At 41.1% G+C, this 19,221-nt stretch overlaps 1 protein-coding gene and 1 long non-coding RNA gene across 2 annotated transcripts; one reads left to right on the forward strand and one right to left on the reverse strand.

The window, feature by feature from the left end:
• Positions 1 to 201: 201 nt before the first annotated feature.
• btbd7 (BTB (POZ) domain containing 7) lies at positions 202 to 17,666 on the reverse strand. The gene is made up of 11 exons (XM_077731458.1): positions 17,303 to 17,666; positions 12,716 to 12,939; positions 8,707 to 9,843; positions 6,216 to 6,424; positions 5,393 to 5,468; positions 4,374 to 4,534; positions 4,150 to 4,293; positions 3,773 to 3,962; positions 3,506 to 3,684; positions 3,015 to 3,416; positions 202 to 2,635 (listed from the first exon to the last, which is right to left on the reverse strand). Exons 2-11 carry the CDS (start codon positions 12,795 to 12,797, stop codon positions 1,940 to 1,942), a joined length of 3,276 nt encoding a protein of 1,091 aa, XP_077587584.1. The 5' UTR covers positions 12,798 to 12,939; positions 17,303 to 17,666; the 3' UTR covers positions 202 to 1,939.
• Positions 17,040 to 18,902, forward strand: LOC144206458 (uncharacterized). The gene is made up of 3 exons (XR_013328362.1): positions 17,040 to 17,211; positions 18,099 to 18,199; positions 18,852 to 18,902. It is a non-coding gene; the product is annotated as an uncharacterized LOC144206458 (long non-coding RNA).
• The last annotated feature ends 319 nt before the right edge of the window (positions 18,903 to 19,221 follow it).

A 19,221-nucleotide genomic window follows, 5' to 3' on the forward strand; every position in this document is an offset into this window, starting at 1 on the left:
CATCAATGTTAGCTCATTTCTTTTCTAGAAGCCTTAACTTTGACATTTACGGAGCACCAAAAAAGAACATAAGACATTTTTTTTGTTGTGTGGAGCTCTGTAGAAATGTAACAAAAAGCTTGTTAGTTGTTTTTTTTGCATTTAACCATGCTACTAAATGTTTACCTTGTAAAATTCATCTTGTTTTAAGTAAAAGCTCAACACTGGAATGGTTTTATTTCATTAATAGAAAGCCATATATGATTGATTTTATATTATCAAACAATTTTTTATTTCTGAGGACCACTGTTGCGCATCATTTTTGAGCGCCAGTAGAAAAATAGACTCAGTGAAACTAAATGCGACAGAATCAGTCTACAAACATTGTCTCCTAACTAAGATGTAACAACGGACTTGTGACAATCTGACAAGACGACACTTAAAAAAACCAAACAGACAACAACAAAAAAAGGTGCTAAATAACATCTATGTACAGGAGATGGCGCTACAACTATCTGATGCAGGTTGTTAAACTGCTTTTTTTAGAGCTTGCATAGACGTCAAGATCTCCAATAAAATCCCAGCTGCAGGCAGGGAAGGCACTGACCTCTACAGCAAAAGAGAAAAACTTTTTCTTTTTAGTCAATGGAACGTTTTGGGAAATCAAAACCCCCCCGCTCACACAGTCCAGACTGGGGTGGAAACAAGTGATGGCCATCTTGAAATCTGGGGAAGATGGGAGAGGGACAAATATCTAGAGAATGTGGCAATTTGCATGAATAGTGGGAGTGGGTCGATATGGGAGGAGAAAATCTGAAAAATTGGGCTTTCCTTCAGTTGAATGATGACAACTTCGGTTGCAGATTTGGATTTATGCACAGCTACGGCACCCCCAGACTAGATCAGTCTGTAGTGAAGTGAACAGTCGTTTTTTTGTGAGATTACATGTCTAATTTGATTGAATAAATCAATGTAGGATGAAAATATGGATGCCCAAAAACTGGCTGCTACTCTATCAGTTTTCTAGGAGTTCCAAAAAAATGGATTGGCTTGATTAAAAAAAAGTTTGGGAAACACTTTGGATGAACTTCCACATGCTTTGACATAGCCAAGAAGTGAGTTTAACGAAAGAGAGATCTGAAATGGAATATTCCCAATATTGTTTAAGGCTTTTCAGACTCCATGACTTGATGCTTATTGGATTAAGGAGGAAGCACACGGATTGCTGCGCTTCTTCTGATATGTACAAAGAAAGCAGGCTGAAAAACGGGAGAGTACAGTACTGAGATTGTCACCACAGCGGCGGCAGCGCGTTGGTTAAAGCGGCAAACACACAGCTGATTTGGTACTCCGACGTGGCGGTGCAGTTTTTCAATGTGACTGGCTATGTTATCTTTTAAGTGACTTCTGCCAAATCTCACAATAGGAATGTGCACGGATGTTAACAGTCAGATGGCATATTGATACTTAAAAAACAAACCCGAATATTTAGTGTACTTCTAAAGACAGGGCGCTGTGGTTAACTATTGGAAAAGCCGCCATTGTTTGGACATGGTGGTTTGAGTTATGGGACACGGGGAGACGATCTGGCGTGACCTACTTAGCGCCGGGTCCTATTTCTGCTTTTTTGGGTAGAGGCCAGAATTGGTGCGATGAGAGAGCGGTCGTGAGGGAGCGACGGAAAAGCCACGCCGGAGGACATTTACATGAGATTTTTATCGCGCCGAGCAGCCTTTTGTCAACTGTTAATCTCGTCCTGCCATCGTAGCCATGAACGAAGTCCTTGTTTGGCGACATGACTCGTCCGAATGGACGCTCAGCCTTCGACTGGTCGGAGGTAGGACGAATGTGACATCTTGTAATGAGCTCGAACGCATGCTATTTAGCACTTGGCCATTCCACGCATTGGCCTGTCAGTCAGTCAGTCAGTCGTTCCCTTTCCCAAATCAATTTGCGAGGGTTAAAGTGCAGACTTTTTGTACTGGTAGTCGGGCTTATTGGGCGAGCGGCGTTCTCGGGCCGAGTCCTCGCCAACGGGGTTCCCTCGGGGTTCCTCTGGGGCGTCCCAAGGTCCGGCCGTTCCGTCCTCGTAGCCGTCTGCTCGTAGGCGGCTCAAGCCGTGAGTTAAGTCAGTCTCGTCCGAGCGACCCCTGGGGGTGTGGCCTACCCCGGGTTGGGACCCCGAGGGGCTGACGGCGTCCCGCCTCTGAGAGGTGGCGCCCAAAACGTCCAGTCGCAGTGGGTCCGGGCCACTCCGCCTCTGGGGGTCGTGGACGTAGGCGTGCTGCGCAAAGGGTCCGGCGGGGGCGCAGCCGTGGCTGTAGAGGTCCGGCCCGGTAAATGTGGGAAGGGTGTGCGGGGGAGCCGGAGACGAAGGTCGGCGGGAGAAGTCGTATAAATCGGGGAATTCGACTTGAGCCTCCAGTTTGGGATCGGGGGCGTGGCGTTTGCAAGAGTGTCCATGTCCGGGGCCGTGGCTGTGGCCGTGGCGGATGGAGGGGCAGGGTCCCATAGGCAGGTGATGGCCGGGGGGTCCCGCGGGGCCGTGAGGGCTTTCCCGCTCCATCTCGACGACGTGCTGGTCCCTCAGTGAAAGGACCGAGACACCCAGAGCGATGTCCGGCATGAATTCCCTCCTAGCAGACTCCATGCCCATCTGAAAAAAGAGAAACAAAATATGTTTATGATAAGTTACTTAGTTTTTTTGTGCTCCTAGTATTACTAGATGAAGAAATGAAGGGTGGACTTGTATTCAAAGGATATTACAGTAATCTCTCGATTATCGCAACTTCACATTTCACGATTTTATCCACTATTAATTGTGAAATATGTATACCGTATTTTCACGACTATAAGGCGCACTTAAGTCTTAAATTTTCTCCAAAATAGACAAGGCGACTTATAATCCAGTGTACTTTATATATGGGAAGAAAAATCAAGTGTCATCCATTGAGGGTGCGCCTTATAGTCAGTACAGTATTTTATATATAAACTGCTCAGAACAAACACACTCACTCATTCACTCACTCACTCACCGCTTGCTGTTCAGAAAGCAAAGCTCGCCCCATGGGTTGCGGTTCGGTGCAGTCTGGGGGCTGGGGTCTAGACATGGAGAAGTCCGGGGCGCCGTGCTTGGACGCCGCGTGGCGCTGGCTAACCGTGCGGTTGCATGGATAGGAAAAGGAGCGGGTAGGGGTGGGCATGGAAACACGGGGTCGCCAGGCGCCTTTCAGCTGGGCGTGGCCGGGCGTAGCAGGAGGATGGTAGGGAGGAGGCGGGGGAGGTAGCGGCAGGTGGAAGCCCGCTACGCCTTCCAAATCCGTGAACATGCTATCCATAGCCGGGCTGCTGTTTACGCGACATCGACCCACCTGCCGCAGAGCCAGAATCGGACTCTCGTCGCCGAATCGCTCGTCGGGAAAGAACTTGTACGGGTTCTGGAATACCAAAAAAATACAAAAACGTATCAAGCCTCCATTCTTTGCTGCTTCAACCCACCCGCCATTGTTTCAATCCCCGACCTGACCTGTAAAAGTTCAGTGGCGCCATCGGCCAGACCGAATTCTCGCAGGACTCGCAGTTGCAGCTCGTAGCTGACGGTGGCGCCCTCTCCGCAGTTAAGTGCGTAGGCTCTTTGGACTTGCTCCGTGTGTCGGAGTTCCTGGAGCCTCCGGATCATTTCCCTCACCACGGGAAGTTGCGGAACTGCGTGATATAGTTAAGAAAATTATATAAATTGGGTGTCTAATTTGGAGTCGGGAAATGTATCTGAACGAGAAGGATAAATTCTTACCTGGGATTTCATTTGCTACGACTGATGGAGCAGCAACCGAGTTGACTGTCATTGGCTGATGGTTGACCATGTGACAGCACTGAGGCACTGCATTGTTGACCATGTAGAGGGTGTCTGGGACGTTGGACATGCGGACCAGTCGCAGACGCACCAGGTCAGTCTGCTCTACCATCATTTCGTCAAGCACCAACTGAATAGGAGTGAAATTAAAACTCTTAAAGCTCTGAAAGTTTGAGTTAAGCAATTATATTTTTGAGCAAGTGTAAAAACTTGGGTGCTCTCAATAGATTTTTTTCCTATAACCACATTTTTAGAGCAGTCACCAGCAAAGGATAAATAATAAAACATTTTATAAAAGTGAGCGATCCATGTCTTACCTTAGCCTCTTCTACGTATGGGGTGAAGAGGCGAGGACGTACATAGATGCCTGCATTTTTCTGCCTCAACCAAGAATTGGCTTTCCCCCCCTCGGCCGTCGGCAACATGTCTGACGGAGGGGTGCTTATCAAACCTCTCTTGAGCTGCGGATGGGAACACAGACGGCGTCAGACTTCCGGTGACATGGGTAGGTGGTCAGAAAAGAACAGAAGGGGGTGCTTACCGCGTCGGAGAGGACGTCGCTGTGTGGGGGCAAAATGTGCTCAGTTCGGATGAAGGGCAGGAGAGGGGATAGAATGTCTTTCAGTTCTTCTAAGTCCAGGTCTCGCCGCTTTACTCCTCGTTTGTTGACGCTGTGGGCCGTGCCGCTCAAAAGATTGGGCTCTGTCGGAAGGTGAACATGGATGGATGCTTTTATTGAGATACAGAATTCTATGACACTGAGTTCCTTGCTAATGCATATTAAAAAGGATTTTTATTTCTTTATTTTTATTTTTTCAAGCCTTATTTTTGAGCCTCCCATTTGTGCGCCATTTAATATACCTGGGTATATTTAATATACCTGGGTATATTAAATGGCAACTCAGTTTTTTAGGCAAGATTTGTATGCTGTTCATGGAGGCATAATTATAGATACTTAAATTCATCTAAATTCCAAGTCCGACTTTATTTAACAGTAAAACGTTTTAATCTGAGTAATAAGTAGTAGTTTTAATCTGCAAAACATTGATGCACAAAAATGTCTGTCCTCAGTATCAAACTACATCATTTAAAAAAAAACTGTAGGGTGAGAGTAAAATAGTTCCTAATATTCCAATTATTAAACCTTAAAAATATTGTTTAAGTATTAAATTGTATCCTATTATTCAAAATATAATTGCCATCCATCTTCAACTGATTCAAGATGCACCCCCCCACCCAAATCAAGCGAAACAAAGAAAATCCCCTTCAAATCTCTTTAGATCCATTCGTCATTGGTTGTGTTCCCCAAGGATCACCGCAGCTAAAAGCGGATCAAACATTTTCTTCCTCCAAGGCAGCAAAAATGGCGAGACCACCATGATTTCACGGGTAACAAAAGTTCCTAAAACGCTCCTCCACTTTTAGCCTCCAATTTGCCCCGGGTATTTGATATGCCCTTAAATATATTTTGAAGTCTTTATAGCAAGAGTAAAATATCCTCGGAATCATAGGAGGAGGGGGGTTGTGCTCAAAGGATAATTATAGAGTGTATTATCTTACCCCTGTCTGCCATCCTCTTAATAAGCTGCTGCTCACCCCACTTAACAACATACTTGAGAATGTCCTGCTCACTGGCCTGCAAATGAGACAAAAGGAAGGGAGGGAGAGGATGTGAGCAACCAGACAACATAATTATCAGGCCAAGGAGGTCAGGTATTGTCAGAGGGGGGGTTAGAAAAAAGAAAACATGCTGCCAAATGAGTATGAGGTGACAGTGCAAACGTGTTTGGACAGCGCGATTCCGGCAAGGGAAGGGCGGCGGCTTGTGTTTAGGGATTACAACATTTCACCTGGACTGTTGAGCAAGGCACTTAAGAAGCTTGGTAGATCTGATAACAGCTTTTAGTTGAGAAGGTTCCACTCAACTCAGATGGAGGTGTTTAAGTTTAAATTGACAAAAATGGATAATTCTAGTTGATTTTTAAAAACCTACAGATTTACATTTTGGATAAGCGGAGCAAAATAAGGTATCAAAATATCTGTGTCAGTAAAATAACTTAATAAATTAAATAATCTTTGCAGAATGGAAAAAAAATACTGACAAAAACTGACTTAACAGTAAAATTTAAAATCTATTCAACTGCCAAACAGGTTTTTTTAAAGTATAATGTTCTATTTACCCGACTAAAGTTACATCATAAAACCCAATCTATTCTACCGAATTTCAAAATGATGAAAATCATGTGACCTGGCTAGTTCTATGATCACATGATGATAAAAATACTTCAAATTTCATCCATAAGGACTGCCGATTTCTAGAAGATGGCCAGTAGAGACTGAAAAAAACCCCAACAGCAGCAGGAGAACTACCACATTTGTTTACCTGTAAGTAGTCGGACTGGATTGCGTTGAGAAGGTGCTCCTTCCCAAGCTCGTAGAGAACATCCGAGGTGACAACTTGACTGAACTCCTCACAGAGGAAGTGCATGGCCTGTCTATGGACCCACTTGGAACCATAAGGTTGCGAGCTCCATTTCAGGATAGGAACCAGAGAGTCCAAGGACAAGCTTTCCATGATAATGTCCTCACAGCCTGGGTTAAAAAAAAAATGGAGGTGGTGAGACTCGTTTTGACAACCTTTGACCGATCAAGGTAAAATATGACAGCTACTCAAAAGCACACGTCTGTATTTCCAACGCCTGTCACATTCCCGAACCCGGGGAGTCGCTTTCAACTAACCTCCACATCCTCCTCGCTGTGTTTCTTAAATCAAGAGCGCATACCAGAACAGCAGGCAGCGTTTTAACTCGACAACACACCGACTCAAAGAATTGCTTTGAAAGCTTGATGTGTGTGTGTGTTTTTTTTTCCTTTCCGCCTAAACGCGCGAAGAATAAACATGGCAGCTTGGGTAAATATGACGCACATCTCTTTGGGTATGGATTATATGTGTATTGAAAATAACAGTAGGGGGATTCTGGAAAGATCTCAAAATGGGGATGTAGAGAGAAAAAAGAGGGTGATGGACAAAAACATTAAATAAATTAAGAATTGGAGTTTTGGGGGTCTTTTTAAAAATGGTGAGCAAAAATGATTGCATACTATAAAAGTATACTTGCTCCATTTACACTATTTAAGTTGAATTTTTAAGTTGAATTTTATGCTGTTTGAAACTTTATTAATAACTTAATTAATTTTAAGTTATCAAGCAATTAAAAATGGATTACCAGAACTGGCAAATATTGTAAAACAAAAAAAAGGTCATAGGCTCTCGTTCTATATTAGCATAATATATGTATATTCACGGTTTCTAAACAAATAAAATTCCCCCCAAAAATGGAACAATTATTTTCTTCTCTTCCTTGCACATGATTGGTTATCATGTGTACTTACAGTCCAAAAAGTACTCCAATTACTACATATACTGGTCCGCATGTATTAGGTTTTCAAATGAAATAGTCCAGTTTTTGAGATCATAAGGCCATATCACTATAGTCCTAAATTCTAGTCCACATATTTTCATTTTTACCAATTTGCTTGGGCAGTACAGACTGATAAATGTCTCCACCAGGGAAAATAACAGTTCTCTGTATCTATCAGGAAGATTTGTATAGCGGCAGTGTGTGTGATTTGTAGAGCACTTTGTGCTGACCCTGAGTGTAACTTTCAATTTGGTCAAACTTCTGATTGCTCTTAATAGCTTTGTAAAGTAATAGCGCGGTGGGTGCAGTCAATTCCATGCTGTCACACAGTCTGCAAAGTTATAATTCTAACCAGGAAATCCAAAGACGGCAGGTGCAGAGTCAGAATTCTACTTTTGCCAGGTTGGCTGTCCATTTTGTAGCTTAAGACTTTAAAAAAATGACGTGCAAAATGGCATCTCCGGATCAGAATAACAGGAAGTTGTAAAGCAGACAATGATGGCGACTTGGACGGAATGACATTGGGTGAACCTCAAGTATCTGGCAACATTCCTCAGTGAGGTTTCATGGGAACTGATTAGTGCTGCACAGCTCGGTGGGAGAGGAAGGAGAGATAAAAATATCCTTGAATTGGAAGACACCATTTGTTTGCTGTCAGGATGACAGAGACGACACATCTCCAGGGTGTGAGACGTCGACGGTGTGTGTGTGATCGGCTGACTGTGTTTATCTACGTTGGTCGGACCACCGCATGGGGAAAAGCTGCCCGATTCGTGACTCTTCTTTGTTCGTCTTTGCACCAGAGCCAACGTGGTGCTTTGATACTTCTCAAATGCATAATTTAACTTTGTAGAGCCTATTATGTAAGAAGTTGCATTGTCCCTGCAGTAGGAGGCAGGTACTATTTAAACCAAGGGTGTCAGACTTGGGTTGGTTTGCTGGAACATTTTAGATATAATATTTACTTTTTTTTTTATAAATGGATTAAAAGAACTGGATTAAAAGCCCTGAATATTCAGTTTTTTATAGATCTAAAACAATGTTTATTTGAGCTTTTTTAATATATTTTTAGATTTTACAAAATGATTTTTGACTAAAAACTGCAAAAAATGATTAAAAAATTGCAGTTATTAATTTAAAAGGAGGGAAATCAGGAAATATAATATATATCCAGATCTATCATTTGAATTTCATCCTAAAACAGAAAGTCAGCACTTTACTTTCTCGGGCCCCACAAAATGATGCGGCAGGCCAGATTTGGCCCTCGGGCCGCCACTTTGACACCCATGACTTAAATATGCAGTAATTTCAATCAAATAAATGCAGTGTATTAAGATGCATGATGATTTCTAACAACCCTGACATGAAATCAAATTTGGATTATTTGAATATGTTATTCTGTCTCGAGGGACGGATTTTAAATGAGTTGTCAGTGGGATGGTGCGGACTTACCTTGAGCCAGCATGCTGAACTCCAAGAACAAAGCGATATGGTAGAGCTCCATGGCCTCTTCCGTGCGGGTGCTGGCTCCCCGGCCCCCTGACACCAAGGCTTGGACCTCCCCGAGGCTTCCCGCGGACGGGCTGCCGCGTAGCACCAAGGCCAGCTCCACCACATCCGTGTACATGCAGTGGAGTATCACCTGCACGTACTTGCGAGGGATGATGGACTCATCCAGCACGATGCGTGTCGGCGTCTGCAAGGTGCGTTCCGTCATTTCCTCGCCGGTTCGGATGCGCCTCTGCAGAAGGTTCCTAAAGAAAGGAGAGCGTGCGGAGAGGACGGCCTTGTGAGCTCGAAGGTCTTCATCCGGAGTAGCCGGTCCTCCTCCTCCACCCGAGCCGGCAACCGGTGCTCCTGCACCCCTCTCGTTGAAACTCTCGACCATCTCAAAGTCCGAGGAAAAACTCAACAAAGCGTCATAGTAGCAAACGTAATCGAACAATCCCTTCATGTCGGCTTCCAGAGAATTAGGCGTCCCGAACTCCTCGCTGAGCTGCACCAGCACGTCTACGTTCTGCAGCCGGGAATCCTCGGCGCCGCTTACGCCGAACTCCCCCGTGTACAAGTAGTGCAGGAGCGCCGAGAACATGGGCACGTCGATACCCGCCGTCTCGATGTCCATGTGGACCTCGGCTCCGTATCCGGGAGACGAGGACAGCAAGGTCTTGAAGAAAGGGCAACGGGCGGCTAGGACGGCTCGATGCGCCGGGAAACAAGTCCCGTGAAAGATGAGGTCCACGTCGGTGCAGTACTTGTGCTGGTAAAGGGCGGACAGGTCTCGGGGTAGAGTAGGCGCCTCGGAACGCGCCAAGCTGGCTTGGAAGCTCAGCTCCTTGAGGGCCGCCGTGCCCTCGTATTCCTCTACCAGCGCGTTGGTGTCGCGGACGTCCCACCCGGACAGGAGCTCGCGCATTTGCCGGGCGTGGTCGGCAGAGCGACTGGACTTTCTTCGTTTGATGAAGCGACGCTTGAGGGTAGCCAAGCCCAGGCTTTTTTTCTTCCGGTCGGTGGGACGCTCTTGACCGTGCTCCAGGCTGTAAAGCTTGGACTCCCAGGCGTATCCATGCTGCGAGTACGACGACGTCCCTGGAAGGAACACACGTGCAGAAGCAATTGAGTGTGGTCATAAATGTCAAATATTAGGATCAAAACAAGTGAATAGGAGACTTTATGGGCTCAAGTCGATTCAACTTACTGCCTTTGTCGGTTGAAAATAAAAGGAAACTTATTTTGGCAGTGTTTTTGTGGTACTAATTTACTACACAATACATCTTAACCACTTCCCGGCAAAACAATTGAAAGGACAAAAAGAATTAAAAAAAAAAATGAAAGACTGGCCGTGACGAGAAATGAAACTAAAAGGAAATTGGCGCAATGTGCAAATAGGGATTAAAACTGTGTTTTGCCATATTTTTTTGGTTATTTTTGGATTGGATAACTTGGGAAAATTTGTTGTCACAGTAGCAAGAGGGTGAGGATGCAGAAATAGGAAATGCAATTTAGACATTAATAGATAGGTAATAAGTAAGTTAATAAATAAATACATGAATAAAAATATAAATAAGCGTGTTGCTAATATTTATATATATACATATATATATATATACACATATATACACATGTATACACATATACACGTATGTATACACATATATACATATGTATACACATATATACACATGTATACATATATATATACACATTATATACACATGTATACATATATATACACATTATATACACATGTATACATATATATACACATTATATACACATGTATACATATATATACACATATATACACACATACGTATACATATATATATATAAGCACATATATACATACACATAGATGCACATGCACATACACATGCACATACACATGCATGCATAAGGTAGGTCTTAACACAGCCATTTTTTGTGAAAGAGCCTCACGGAGTAAAACAACCTTGACAAAGTAAAACACTAGGTAACTGAAGTGAGTGTGACTATAAAATAAATGACTATACTCAACATGTATTACTATAACTAGCAAGCACCTTACAAATAGATGGCAAAACAACATTGATGTATCCCCCCCACCCCCCCCCCCCCCCCCCACATTTGATTTTTATATGGAGCAAACTTCAAATATGTCCCATGGAGAAAGCACAAATCAAGTGCCAAATTATCAGGCCATTTGGCTGCCTCATTTAAACAATTGTTATCTTTGGCATATGCGGGGGACTCGTGTCTGAGGAAGCTCTGCCAAGAAGTTCATCTGTTCTGTTCCCACCCACTCTTCAACATCCATCAGTGTGACCCAAATCGAAATAATTGCAACGCAGTATATCATCTGTAAACCAGACGAGCTCGAGTGAGCAACTATGCAAAAGACTAAACAGGGATTTCCTTGCGTGAACTTTGGCAGGAAAGGACACTGCCAAGAATGGCAGGCCTTAGGCAAGAGGGGATTTTAGCATTGCACAATTTCATATCTTCCCATTATAATTGATTTCTCATACATTTTTTTTCTTATTTTCATAGACTGCTCTGACACATCAGAAGAGACGGCTAAAAAAAAAACAATCCCTCCAAATAGCAAATCCAATTATGCAATGCTTCAAAATGGCAAAAAAACGTGAAGAAAAGAGACTTCAATGTGAAAAGCTCGGTTTCTGTAGTGGCAAAAGTTCAGCTGGGAATGGCAAACTCTGATGTAGTTGCTGTTTGAACTACAGTGTGAGTGTGTTAAAGTGTGTGTGTAAGCAACATGGAAAATACCGTCACATAGCAATGTAACATTCCAATAAGTCTTAAAGAGGAATGTGGCACAGTAGACAAAGGATAACATCTTATGTTTGGCGTTGGTTGCTATGGGCATTCGGCGTGTATCATTTTGCTTTTCCTTTGTCATGCTTGGATTCTCAACCTCCGCCCTTGACTGACTATCTGGAAATGCGGTTTGGTAACAATGGAAGTGTAACATTGGAAATTCTAAAAGTTTCAACTTTTAATTATAAGCAAAACTATACTGATGGCTGGAAATATGACTAAAGTGTATGGAGGACCAAAGCTGTCAGAATTAAAAATAAATATATTAATAGGTGAAAATAAAAACAACTCTAAAAAAATAAGTATATAGTAGTACATAAATAGGTAAACATAAAAAATATTCTAAAACAAATAAGTACATAGTAAGTACATAATAGCTGGAAATAAAAACAATTCTTTATAAAAGGACAAAAATATTTGCTAAACTATTTACTTCCATATTAAAATGTGCATGTTTTTTGTAATCATTTTTTACTTACTTTTTTTTTTAAATGTATTTGTAATTTTGCCAGCTTTGGTCCTCTACATGAGTGAAGATAACAAAAACAAAAACATTAATCCAGAAGGATTCCAAGGATGAATAAAAGCTAATAAATGTAAAAAAAATAAACTAACAAACAAATACATAAACAGGCCAAACATCAAAATACCAATTGCAACTGGAAAAAAAGGCAAAAGCCGAGAATCAGGCCACAGTGGGAGTATTAATGTTTATGACCTCCACAATTCTTCCAAGAAAAATGTTATAGTACTTTGCATGAACCTATGTGGTCATGGCAGAAATGTGAAAAATGCAAAAGCAATCTAATTTGCTTGAACAGCAAGAAACCTGATCATTAAGGCAGCGCGCGGGGAACATTCGATAACAGCTGGAGGTAAGGTACAAAAAAAAAATAGGTGAGCATAACAATAGTCTTTCTCTCAGAGGGCTTCACATTGCACGTGTGGTTAGAAGGCGAGAGATATGTTAGTTGCCATCCTGAATTATTTATAAGGATACATCCCCCATGCCCATATTTAAATATTAACAAATACTGCCTGAAATAGATCAACTTTCATCTAAAAATAACATTAAACAGCCAAATTTGAATGTGTTTTTAGCTGTAAGGGCAACATTGATGTAAATTGTGTGTGTTATATTTACCAATAAAGGTTTGCTGTGTCTGTGCATTAGCTCCTATCCGTGGGGAGCAGGAGTGCGGATAGCTGGATCCATTGGCACCCATCCTATGTCGTTTCACTTGCTACGTGGGGGTCTCCCCTCTTGCTGAGTCATTCTGCTCAGGCAGTGGCGGCGCTCTTTTTAGTCCCGAGTCCGCAATGGAGCCTCTGAGGAGTTCCCAGTGGTCCGAGCCAGGCTTGCCATGCCTAAAAACATTTGCAAATAGGAAGATGATGAGTTGGAAAGAATGAAATAATAAGCTGTATCGACCAAAAGAAAACAGATGTTAATATTTACATTAGTCAAATAGGCAATGGGATTATTAGATTTGTAGGAATAGACCAATAATAGGGTTTCTTATTTCAAATAAATGCGTTTTGGACAAAACCACAAGGCATTTGCAACTTGCTAATGATGCAATTAGTTATAACCGCAATTTCTTACCACATGTTGAGTTTTTCAGTACGACAGATGATGAAAAATGCATTAACTTAAGATAAATATTCCACTTAAAGTATGTCAACATGACTTTAGACTGATTAAGTAGGACAGTCATAGCTGAAGGTAATGACATCAATATGGTTTAAGTTGGGGAACAATAGATTTAATGCTGTATTTGCAAAATACTAATTCTTTGTTGGCTGGTCTTTCACCAACGTTTGCATTTCTTTCTTAGATCACAATACAAATTAACTGTTCAAAATCAACCACAGGCTGTTTCTTGGAAAAATTCGATATATTACTGTTGTCGCCCAGAGGGAGGTATTGAATTTTTGCTTTGTCATTGGTTTTTTTTTGTTCCCATTTTATGAAACACTGACATTAATATACTTTTGCTACGGGAGAAACATGAAATTAGATATATTTTTGGCATCAATTCTCGGGTGGCAAAAGTGATTTTTTTGTGTCTCAGTGCTGATTAATATTAATTATTGCACCAACCAGAGAATATACAATAAGAGGAAAAACTATGAGTTGTATTTTTGGGAGAGTATTTTTTTTAATAGTCTAAATAGGTATATGCTAACATAAGTTTTTCCAAAAAATAAATTCTAAAAGCAACAAAGTAGGCTGTTAATAGTCAGAAAAAGTAAAAAATATATATTATTTATACATGAATTATAGTTGCAAGCCCAGTCAAACAAAGAAAAAACAACAACTTATAGTCCGGATAACACGTTCATTGCAGAACTAAAATTTCTACTCCTCCCTTATTTAACTATAATTCTAATATATCCGAATTTAAATTCTAAATGCTGGCCATTATTATAGCAATGTATAGATTTTTTCCTCCATCTGGTATCTGGGAATCAGTACATATTTATTATTCCTTCCCAAAAATTGCCAAGGTATTTTCAAAAAGAATAAAACAAAGCAGAACAACAAGTGAATTCTCTTCAAACGCCGCCTGCTTTGACTCAGACGGAGTGCAGCAAATTGACTTCACACCGCAGTAGAGAAGAGAAACGTTAAAGCGCCGTCAAGCGCGGCGGCTACTGTCCTTTACGTGGTCTAACGCGGGCCATTAACCAAAAAGCACCCCCGTGACATGTTCGATTAAACCACGAATGAAGACACCTTTTACAACATTGCAAACTGAAACAGAGCCCTGACTTGGAGGGAATTGCTATTGAGGAGTGGCAGCTTGAGGGGGGGTTGGCAGTCCTGGACTACATGTCTCTAATGAGAGGTGACAGCAAACACTCCCGGACCACCTCCACTGCCCCCCTTGTCCCACCAAACATCATTTCCTATGCAATCTTTCAAGGTACTCAGCTCACTATTGCATTATTTTTTTAAATGAGAATGGACAGAAGCCTTCATATAAAATGCTTGCTAAGAGGATACAATGTTTTATTCAAATGATGGTCAAGTCATTATCATTTAATCATTTATCAATGATTTATGTGGATTTTAGGGATGTCCCGAACGTGTTTTTTGCACGGAAGTCTGAGTTACCTTATTTTGTGGATCTGCTATTCTGATTCGATACATTGGAAATGTAAAAATAGCATCTTTTCCCCGAATTCGAAGAAAAGCTGTCCATAAAAATAGTCTTATATAAGAAATGCAACCCATGTTTACACCCAAAAACAATGCATCACAATTGTGATGACAGAGTTATATTATAATGCCATCACCTCAGCGTGGAAATGTATGCCTTATATATTCTTACTTGCAAAGGCATGCTTGCTATTTCTGGTCATCTGCAATTATATTGTCAACATTGTTTTTAAATAAAAATCAGATGTCAACAGTATTCCGGTAAAAAAAAAAAAAATGCATAAATCCACACTTATGTGGTCAAATGTGCCTGATATTTCAATTTGTTTTCTTGACAGAGGGAATAAAATAAATAAATACATACATATACACACACACATGTACACATATACACACGTATATACACACATATACACACAAACATATATACACATATACACACAAACATATATACACATACTTTTTCTTTTAAACAGCCCTGATATACATGGAAAGATGCTGTGGAAAGAACTTCATACCATTCCAAAAGACTTTCCTCATCTCATTTAGCACACACACGCCGATTAACCGTAGTTAATAATCCCCCCCCCCCCTTATTTAATCAAGGAATTTTAGTTAAATGCCCATCCCTAATGATGTGACACTTGACATGAAAGGACATTTAATTCAACCGGAAGAGATTGCGCATCTCAAGGCCGCGTTTGCCAATTAGGTCAGTCGGTATCACGGCAAAGTGGGCCATCTGACGGATGGCAGGCGCCATCGTGCTAAGATTTAGAGGAAACGGGAGGAATTAGAAGCGGCTAGAATAAACACACACACAAGATGATACAATGTGTCGGAGTGATGACTCATGGAGGGGAGCCCGTGGATTACGCTGGTCAAGCGCAACGACGCGCGTGCCGATTTTGTCAGCTGATTTCCTTTCCAGACTTCAGACTGAAACTCATGATTTACTGTCATTCTGACTCCATGTCTTGTTGTCAATTTGTCCTAAGTGTCGTATTCATAAAGGTAATAAAAGATCCTATTTCTTAGTTCGTGAAGAGAATTTTTTACCCTTTTTCTTAGTGTCATTTACCATTGACACGTACAAAAATCATGCTCAATATTAACTATTTTTCTAATACAAATGGTTAATTCTTGCAACAAAAAAAAATAACACAATCAGCAAGTCAACGATTACCTACATTTTGGTTTCCTGGGCATAGCTAACATGTCTACACTACACTTTTTTCAAATTTACATACAAATATACATAATTAAATATAATGGTTGGATTGGATGTCTATTGCAGTCAATGGTAGGATTCCCAGTTCAAATAAATGTAATTTCTATTGCTCTTAATGGCACTGAGTGAATATTTAATATATCAACCATCTGAAACAACCTGCTGAAAAAAATGATATTTTCCAGGAAATAATAAAAAATAAAAATAATAATTCACAGCAAAAAAAAAAAGTCAGTAGACGGTAGATTGACAGTTTACTTCATGGTCTGTTCTCACCTTCTCGTCTGGAGTAGGCACGGTCTCCCTGTGCCCTGTATGGGTTTTCTCCGGGTGCGCCGGTTTCTCCTGAAGATTGTGATCTACCAGTAGATTGCCAAGACACTATTGGTAAATCGCACTACAAAAGGATTTAATTTGGTTTGATTGTTTCCTGACAGGGAAATTATTCTTTTAATTAGTACTACACTGTTTGGTAATCATGAAATTAATTGATGTAATGATTTTAGTGTGACTGTGAACTCCCAAAACTACGCTATTATAAATATGGCATGTGCTGTAGGAAACTTGTGCTGAATGTTGACTCCTTGAAAACCAGATCTTGGAGCAGAAAAAGTTTGAGCACCCTTCAGGTTTGTTTTATAGTGCATTGTGAACCAAATCAGGATGTTTCCATACCCAAAGTTGGCAGGGGTAGGCTCCAGCACCCCAAGGACAGAGATCTAATGAACTAGAATGGATGCAACTATGTAAAGAAAGGAGAAAAACAATAGAAACTGAAAAAGATTTGGTTGCAAAATATTTTGAGGGTGCAAATATCGTCAGAATTGTCAAAATAATCGCGATCAGGACACCCCTACTATAGCGAATGCATGCAATGGACAGCAACACGTAGTCCGATCATCCAAAAACACAAAACTGCTGCAAAAATGTCAATCAATTCGCTTTAAAATTAGAATCAATGTTCTCCAACAAATCTGAATTGAAACGATTTGCAGAGGCTTTGTTAGCTTAACTGCAACGATGAGCTATTCTTGCTTTGGTGGGCTACCGGAGGGCGGAGGAAGAGGGGAGGGGGTGCTACGGCTTCTCAGCCAGAAATTCTCTCTTAAAAGTGCTTTGACCACCTCGATCTGTCCGCTAGATCGGATTCGGAACTCGTGTTTGAAAACTCAGATTTAAGAAAGGATCTTCCAGGATCCGCAGTGGTTTAATGAGTAGCATATTGCGAGCCGGGAGGCTAAAGGTAAGCTATCCACTTCTCTCCCCGCAAACAGCGATTAGTACGCGGCGTCAGTATACCGTTACAAGACCGGCGAAAAAAAGGTATATGTTACCAGCGTGTGAGGTAGTCTTCGTGGCTGCAGATTTTCTTCCCTTTTCTCCGTCTTCCTGATAAACGCAGTAGTCCGATCCAAGTTGTCTGACAGAGGGAGAGAGAAAAAAATTGCTGCTCAACACCTTCTTTTTCCAACTCCGATCGTTACGCACTATTCGACGTCAGCGATCGCGTTTGAGCTCCAAAAAGCAATCAGGATACACTTGCAACGACTTTCGGGTGAAGCGATGACGTTCGCCGTAACTACAAACTAATCGTGGATGATTTTATTCATAGATTTCGCTCGTATTCCCCTCGTAGTAGCTGAACGCCTTCTTGGGTGCTTGTTATGGCCCAGTCAGTGCTGCCCTTTTCCAAGTTAGGCTTCAACATTACGCACAGATTCCGGTTTGGATTTTCAAATTAAAGCGTATTGCAGTTTCGTTTCCGGATGAAAAAAACAAGGGTTGTAGTTGAATTGAATTGACAGTTTATTTAAGTATAGTGAGATTTAAAGCTTCACCATGAAGTGCACAAATCAATACACAATAAATAATAACAATGAATATATAAATAATCAATATGTACCTCAGGGACTGCTGGCCAAAAGGTTGTCAGTATAAAATACATTGCAAATAAAAAAGAGTAACGTATGCCCTCTTGTGGCTAATTTTTGAATGACAAAATGCAACAAAAATAATGCAGCATGCAGAAATTATGGATAGTGTGAGACCATCAACCATCAAACACATTTTTTTACATTTATGGTTTATAAAAACAAGACTGCAACATCATTTTCTAACATACTTTTGCAGCCTCCTTGATGTCCTCATGGGCCTTCAAAACTGGTTTCTGGAATGACCCACTTAAGATGGGAAAAGAAAGAAAAGAGGACAACAACATGGATCCCCCTAAGGTGAGTAAATAGGCTAGTCTAGGACTGCAATGTTCATTTCGACCATAAACTGGAAAGAAATCTACTTATGAGCAGTTTTCTGACACTCTAGTTGCATTGGAAGGGTTGCCAATTTAGTGGATGAATAGCTCAAAGGTCATTTACTATATTGCAAAAGGCTGTAGTTCTTCAGATGTTCTGTTGAGGGCAATATAGAACACACAAAATCATTTAAAAATCTTAGCAGTAATTTTACAACTTAAATGTATGCAAATAAAAGCTCTTATAAAGCTGTATTAAAATAATAAATCAACAATAATGTCTAAACCAGGAACTCCAGTTGAGATCAAATTTTCTAATTTTACATTTTTCCTATATCTGGCAACCCCCACACTTACTGGACAATTTATTTGCTTGAAATATGGAATTAATTTGCTTATTTTCAAATGTCATTTTGCCCTTCTCCAAACATTTTACCCCATTCTACATTCTTAGTCTTTACTGTAATCCAACATGAGCATTACTCACCCTATTTTATTTATTTACCCTTACTTTATCCTGGGTCCTCATCTCATCTTGACGAGAAATTGGCCAGTTTATTTATTTACCCAAGGCTTTGGAATTGACTCCTCCCAGGATGAGGCTTAGAAATTGCATCAAAGTGTCTCTTCAGAATCTCACGGGAAATGCCAAAAGAATGTCAAAAAACAACACTTTGTCCCAAGTTGAGGAGAAGCGACCTGCAAAAAGATGTTCTCGGTTCTAAAAGCACGTTCTCCGTTGGGTTCCAACCTGAAAAAAGCCTTCCAGCAAGTCCACTACAGAGGAATCATCCAACACAAACCACCCAAAGAAAGGATCGGGCCCATGGTAGGTTTTTTTTTTTTGTCTTTTTAAACTAAAGGGTAAACAAATTTAAAGTCCTCTGCCAAACAAAGTCAGCTAGTGGTAGAGCACTTTATGGCCTGAGATGCAAGGTAGTCAAGCGAAGGCAAGAGGAGATATTTTATTCATTTCTTATCCTGTTGAAGGCTAAAAGATCC

The sequence above is a fragment of the Stigmatopora nigra genome, chromosome 13, assembly GCF_051989575.1.
Source record: "Stigmatopora nigra isolate UIUO_SnigA chromosome 13, RoL_Snig_1.1, whole genome shotgun sequence".
In the NCBI taxonomy this organism is placed as follows: Eukaryota; Metazoa; Chordata; class Actinopteri; order Syngnathiformes; family Syngnathidae; genus Stigmatopora; species Stigmatopora nigra.

What these genes read in the sequence shown, in the direction of transcription:
- btbd7 (XM_077731458.1), bottom strand. Translation starts at nt 12,797, where the DNA reads ATGGGTGCCAATGGATCCAGCTATCCGCACTCCTGCTCCCCACGGATA. An exon ending in GACACAGCAAACCTTTATTG is followed by an intron (nt 9,844 to 12,715) that starts GTAAATATAACA and finishes TGTTCCTTCCAG; the next exon opens with GGACGTCGTCGTACTCGCAG. An exon ending in TAAGAGGATGGCAGACAGGG is followed by an intron (nt 4,535 to 5,392) that starts GTAAGATAATAC and finishes ACCTTCCGACAG; the next exon opens with AGCCCAATCTTTTGAGCGGC.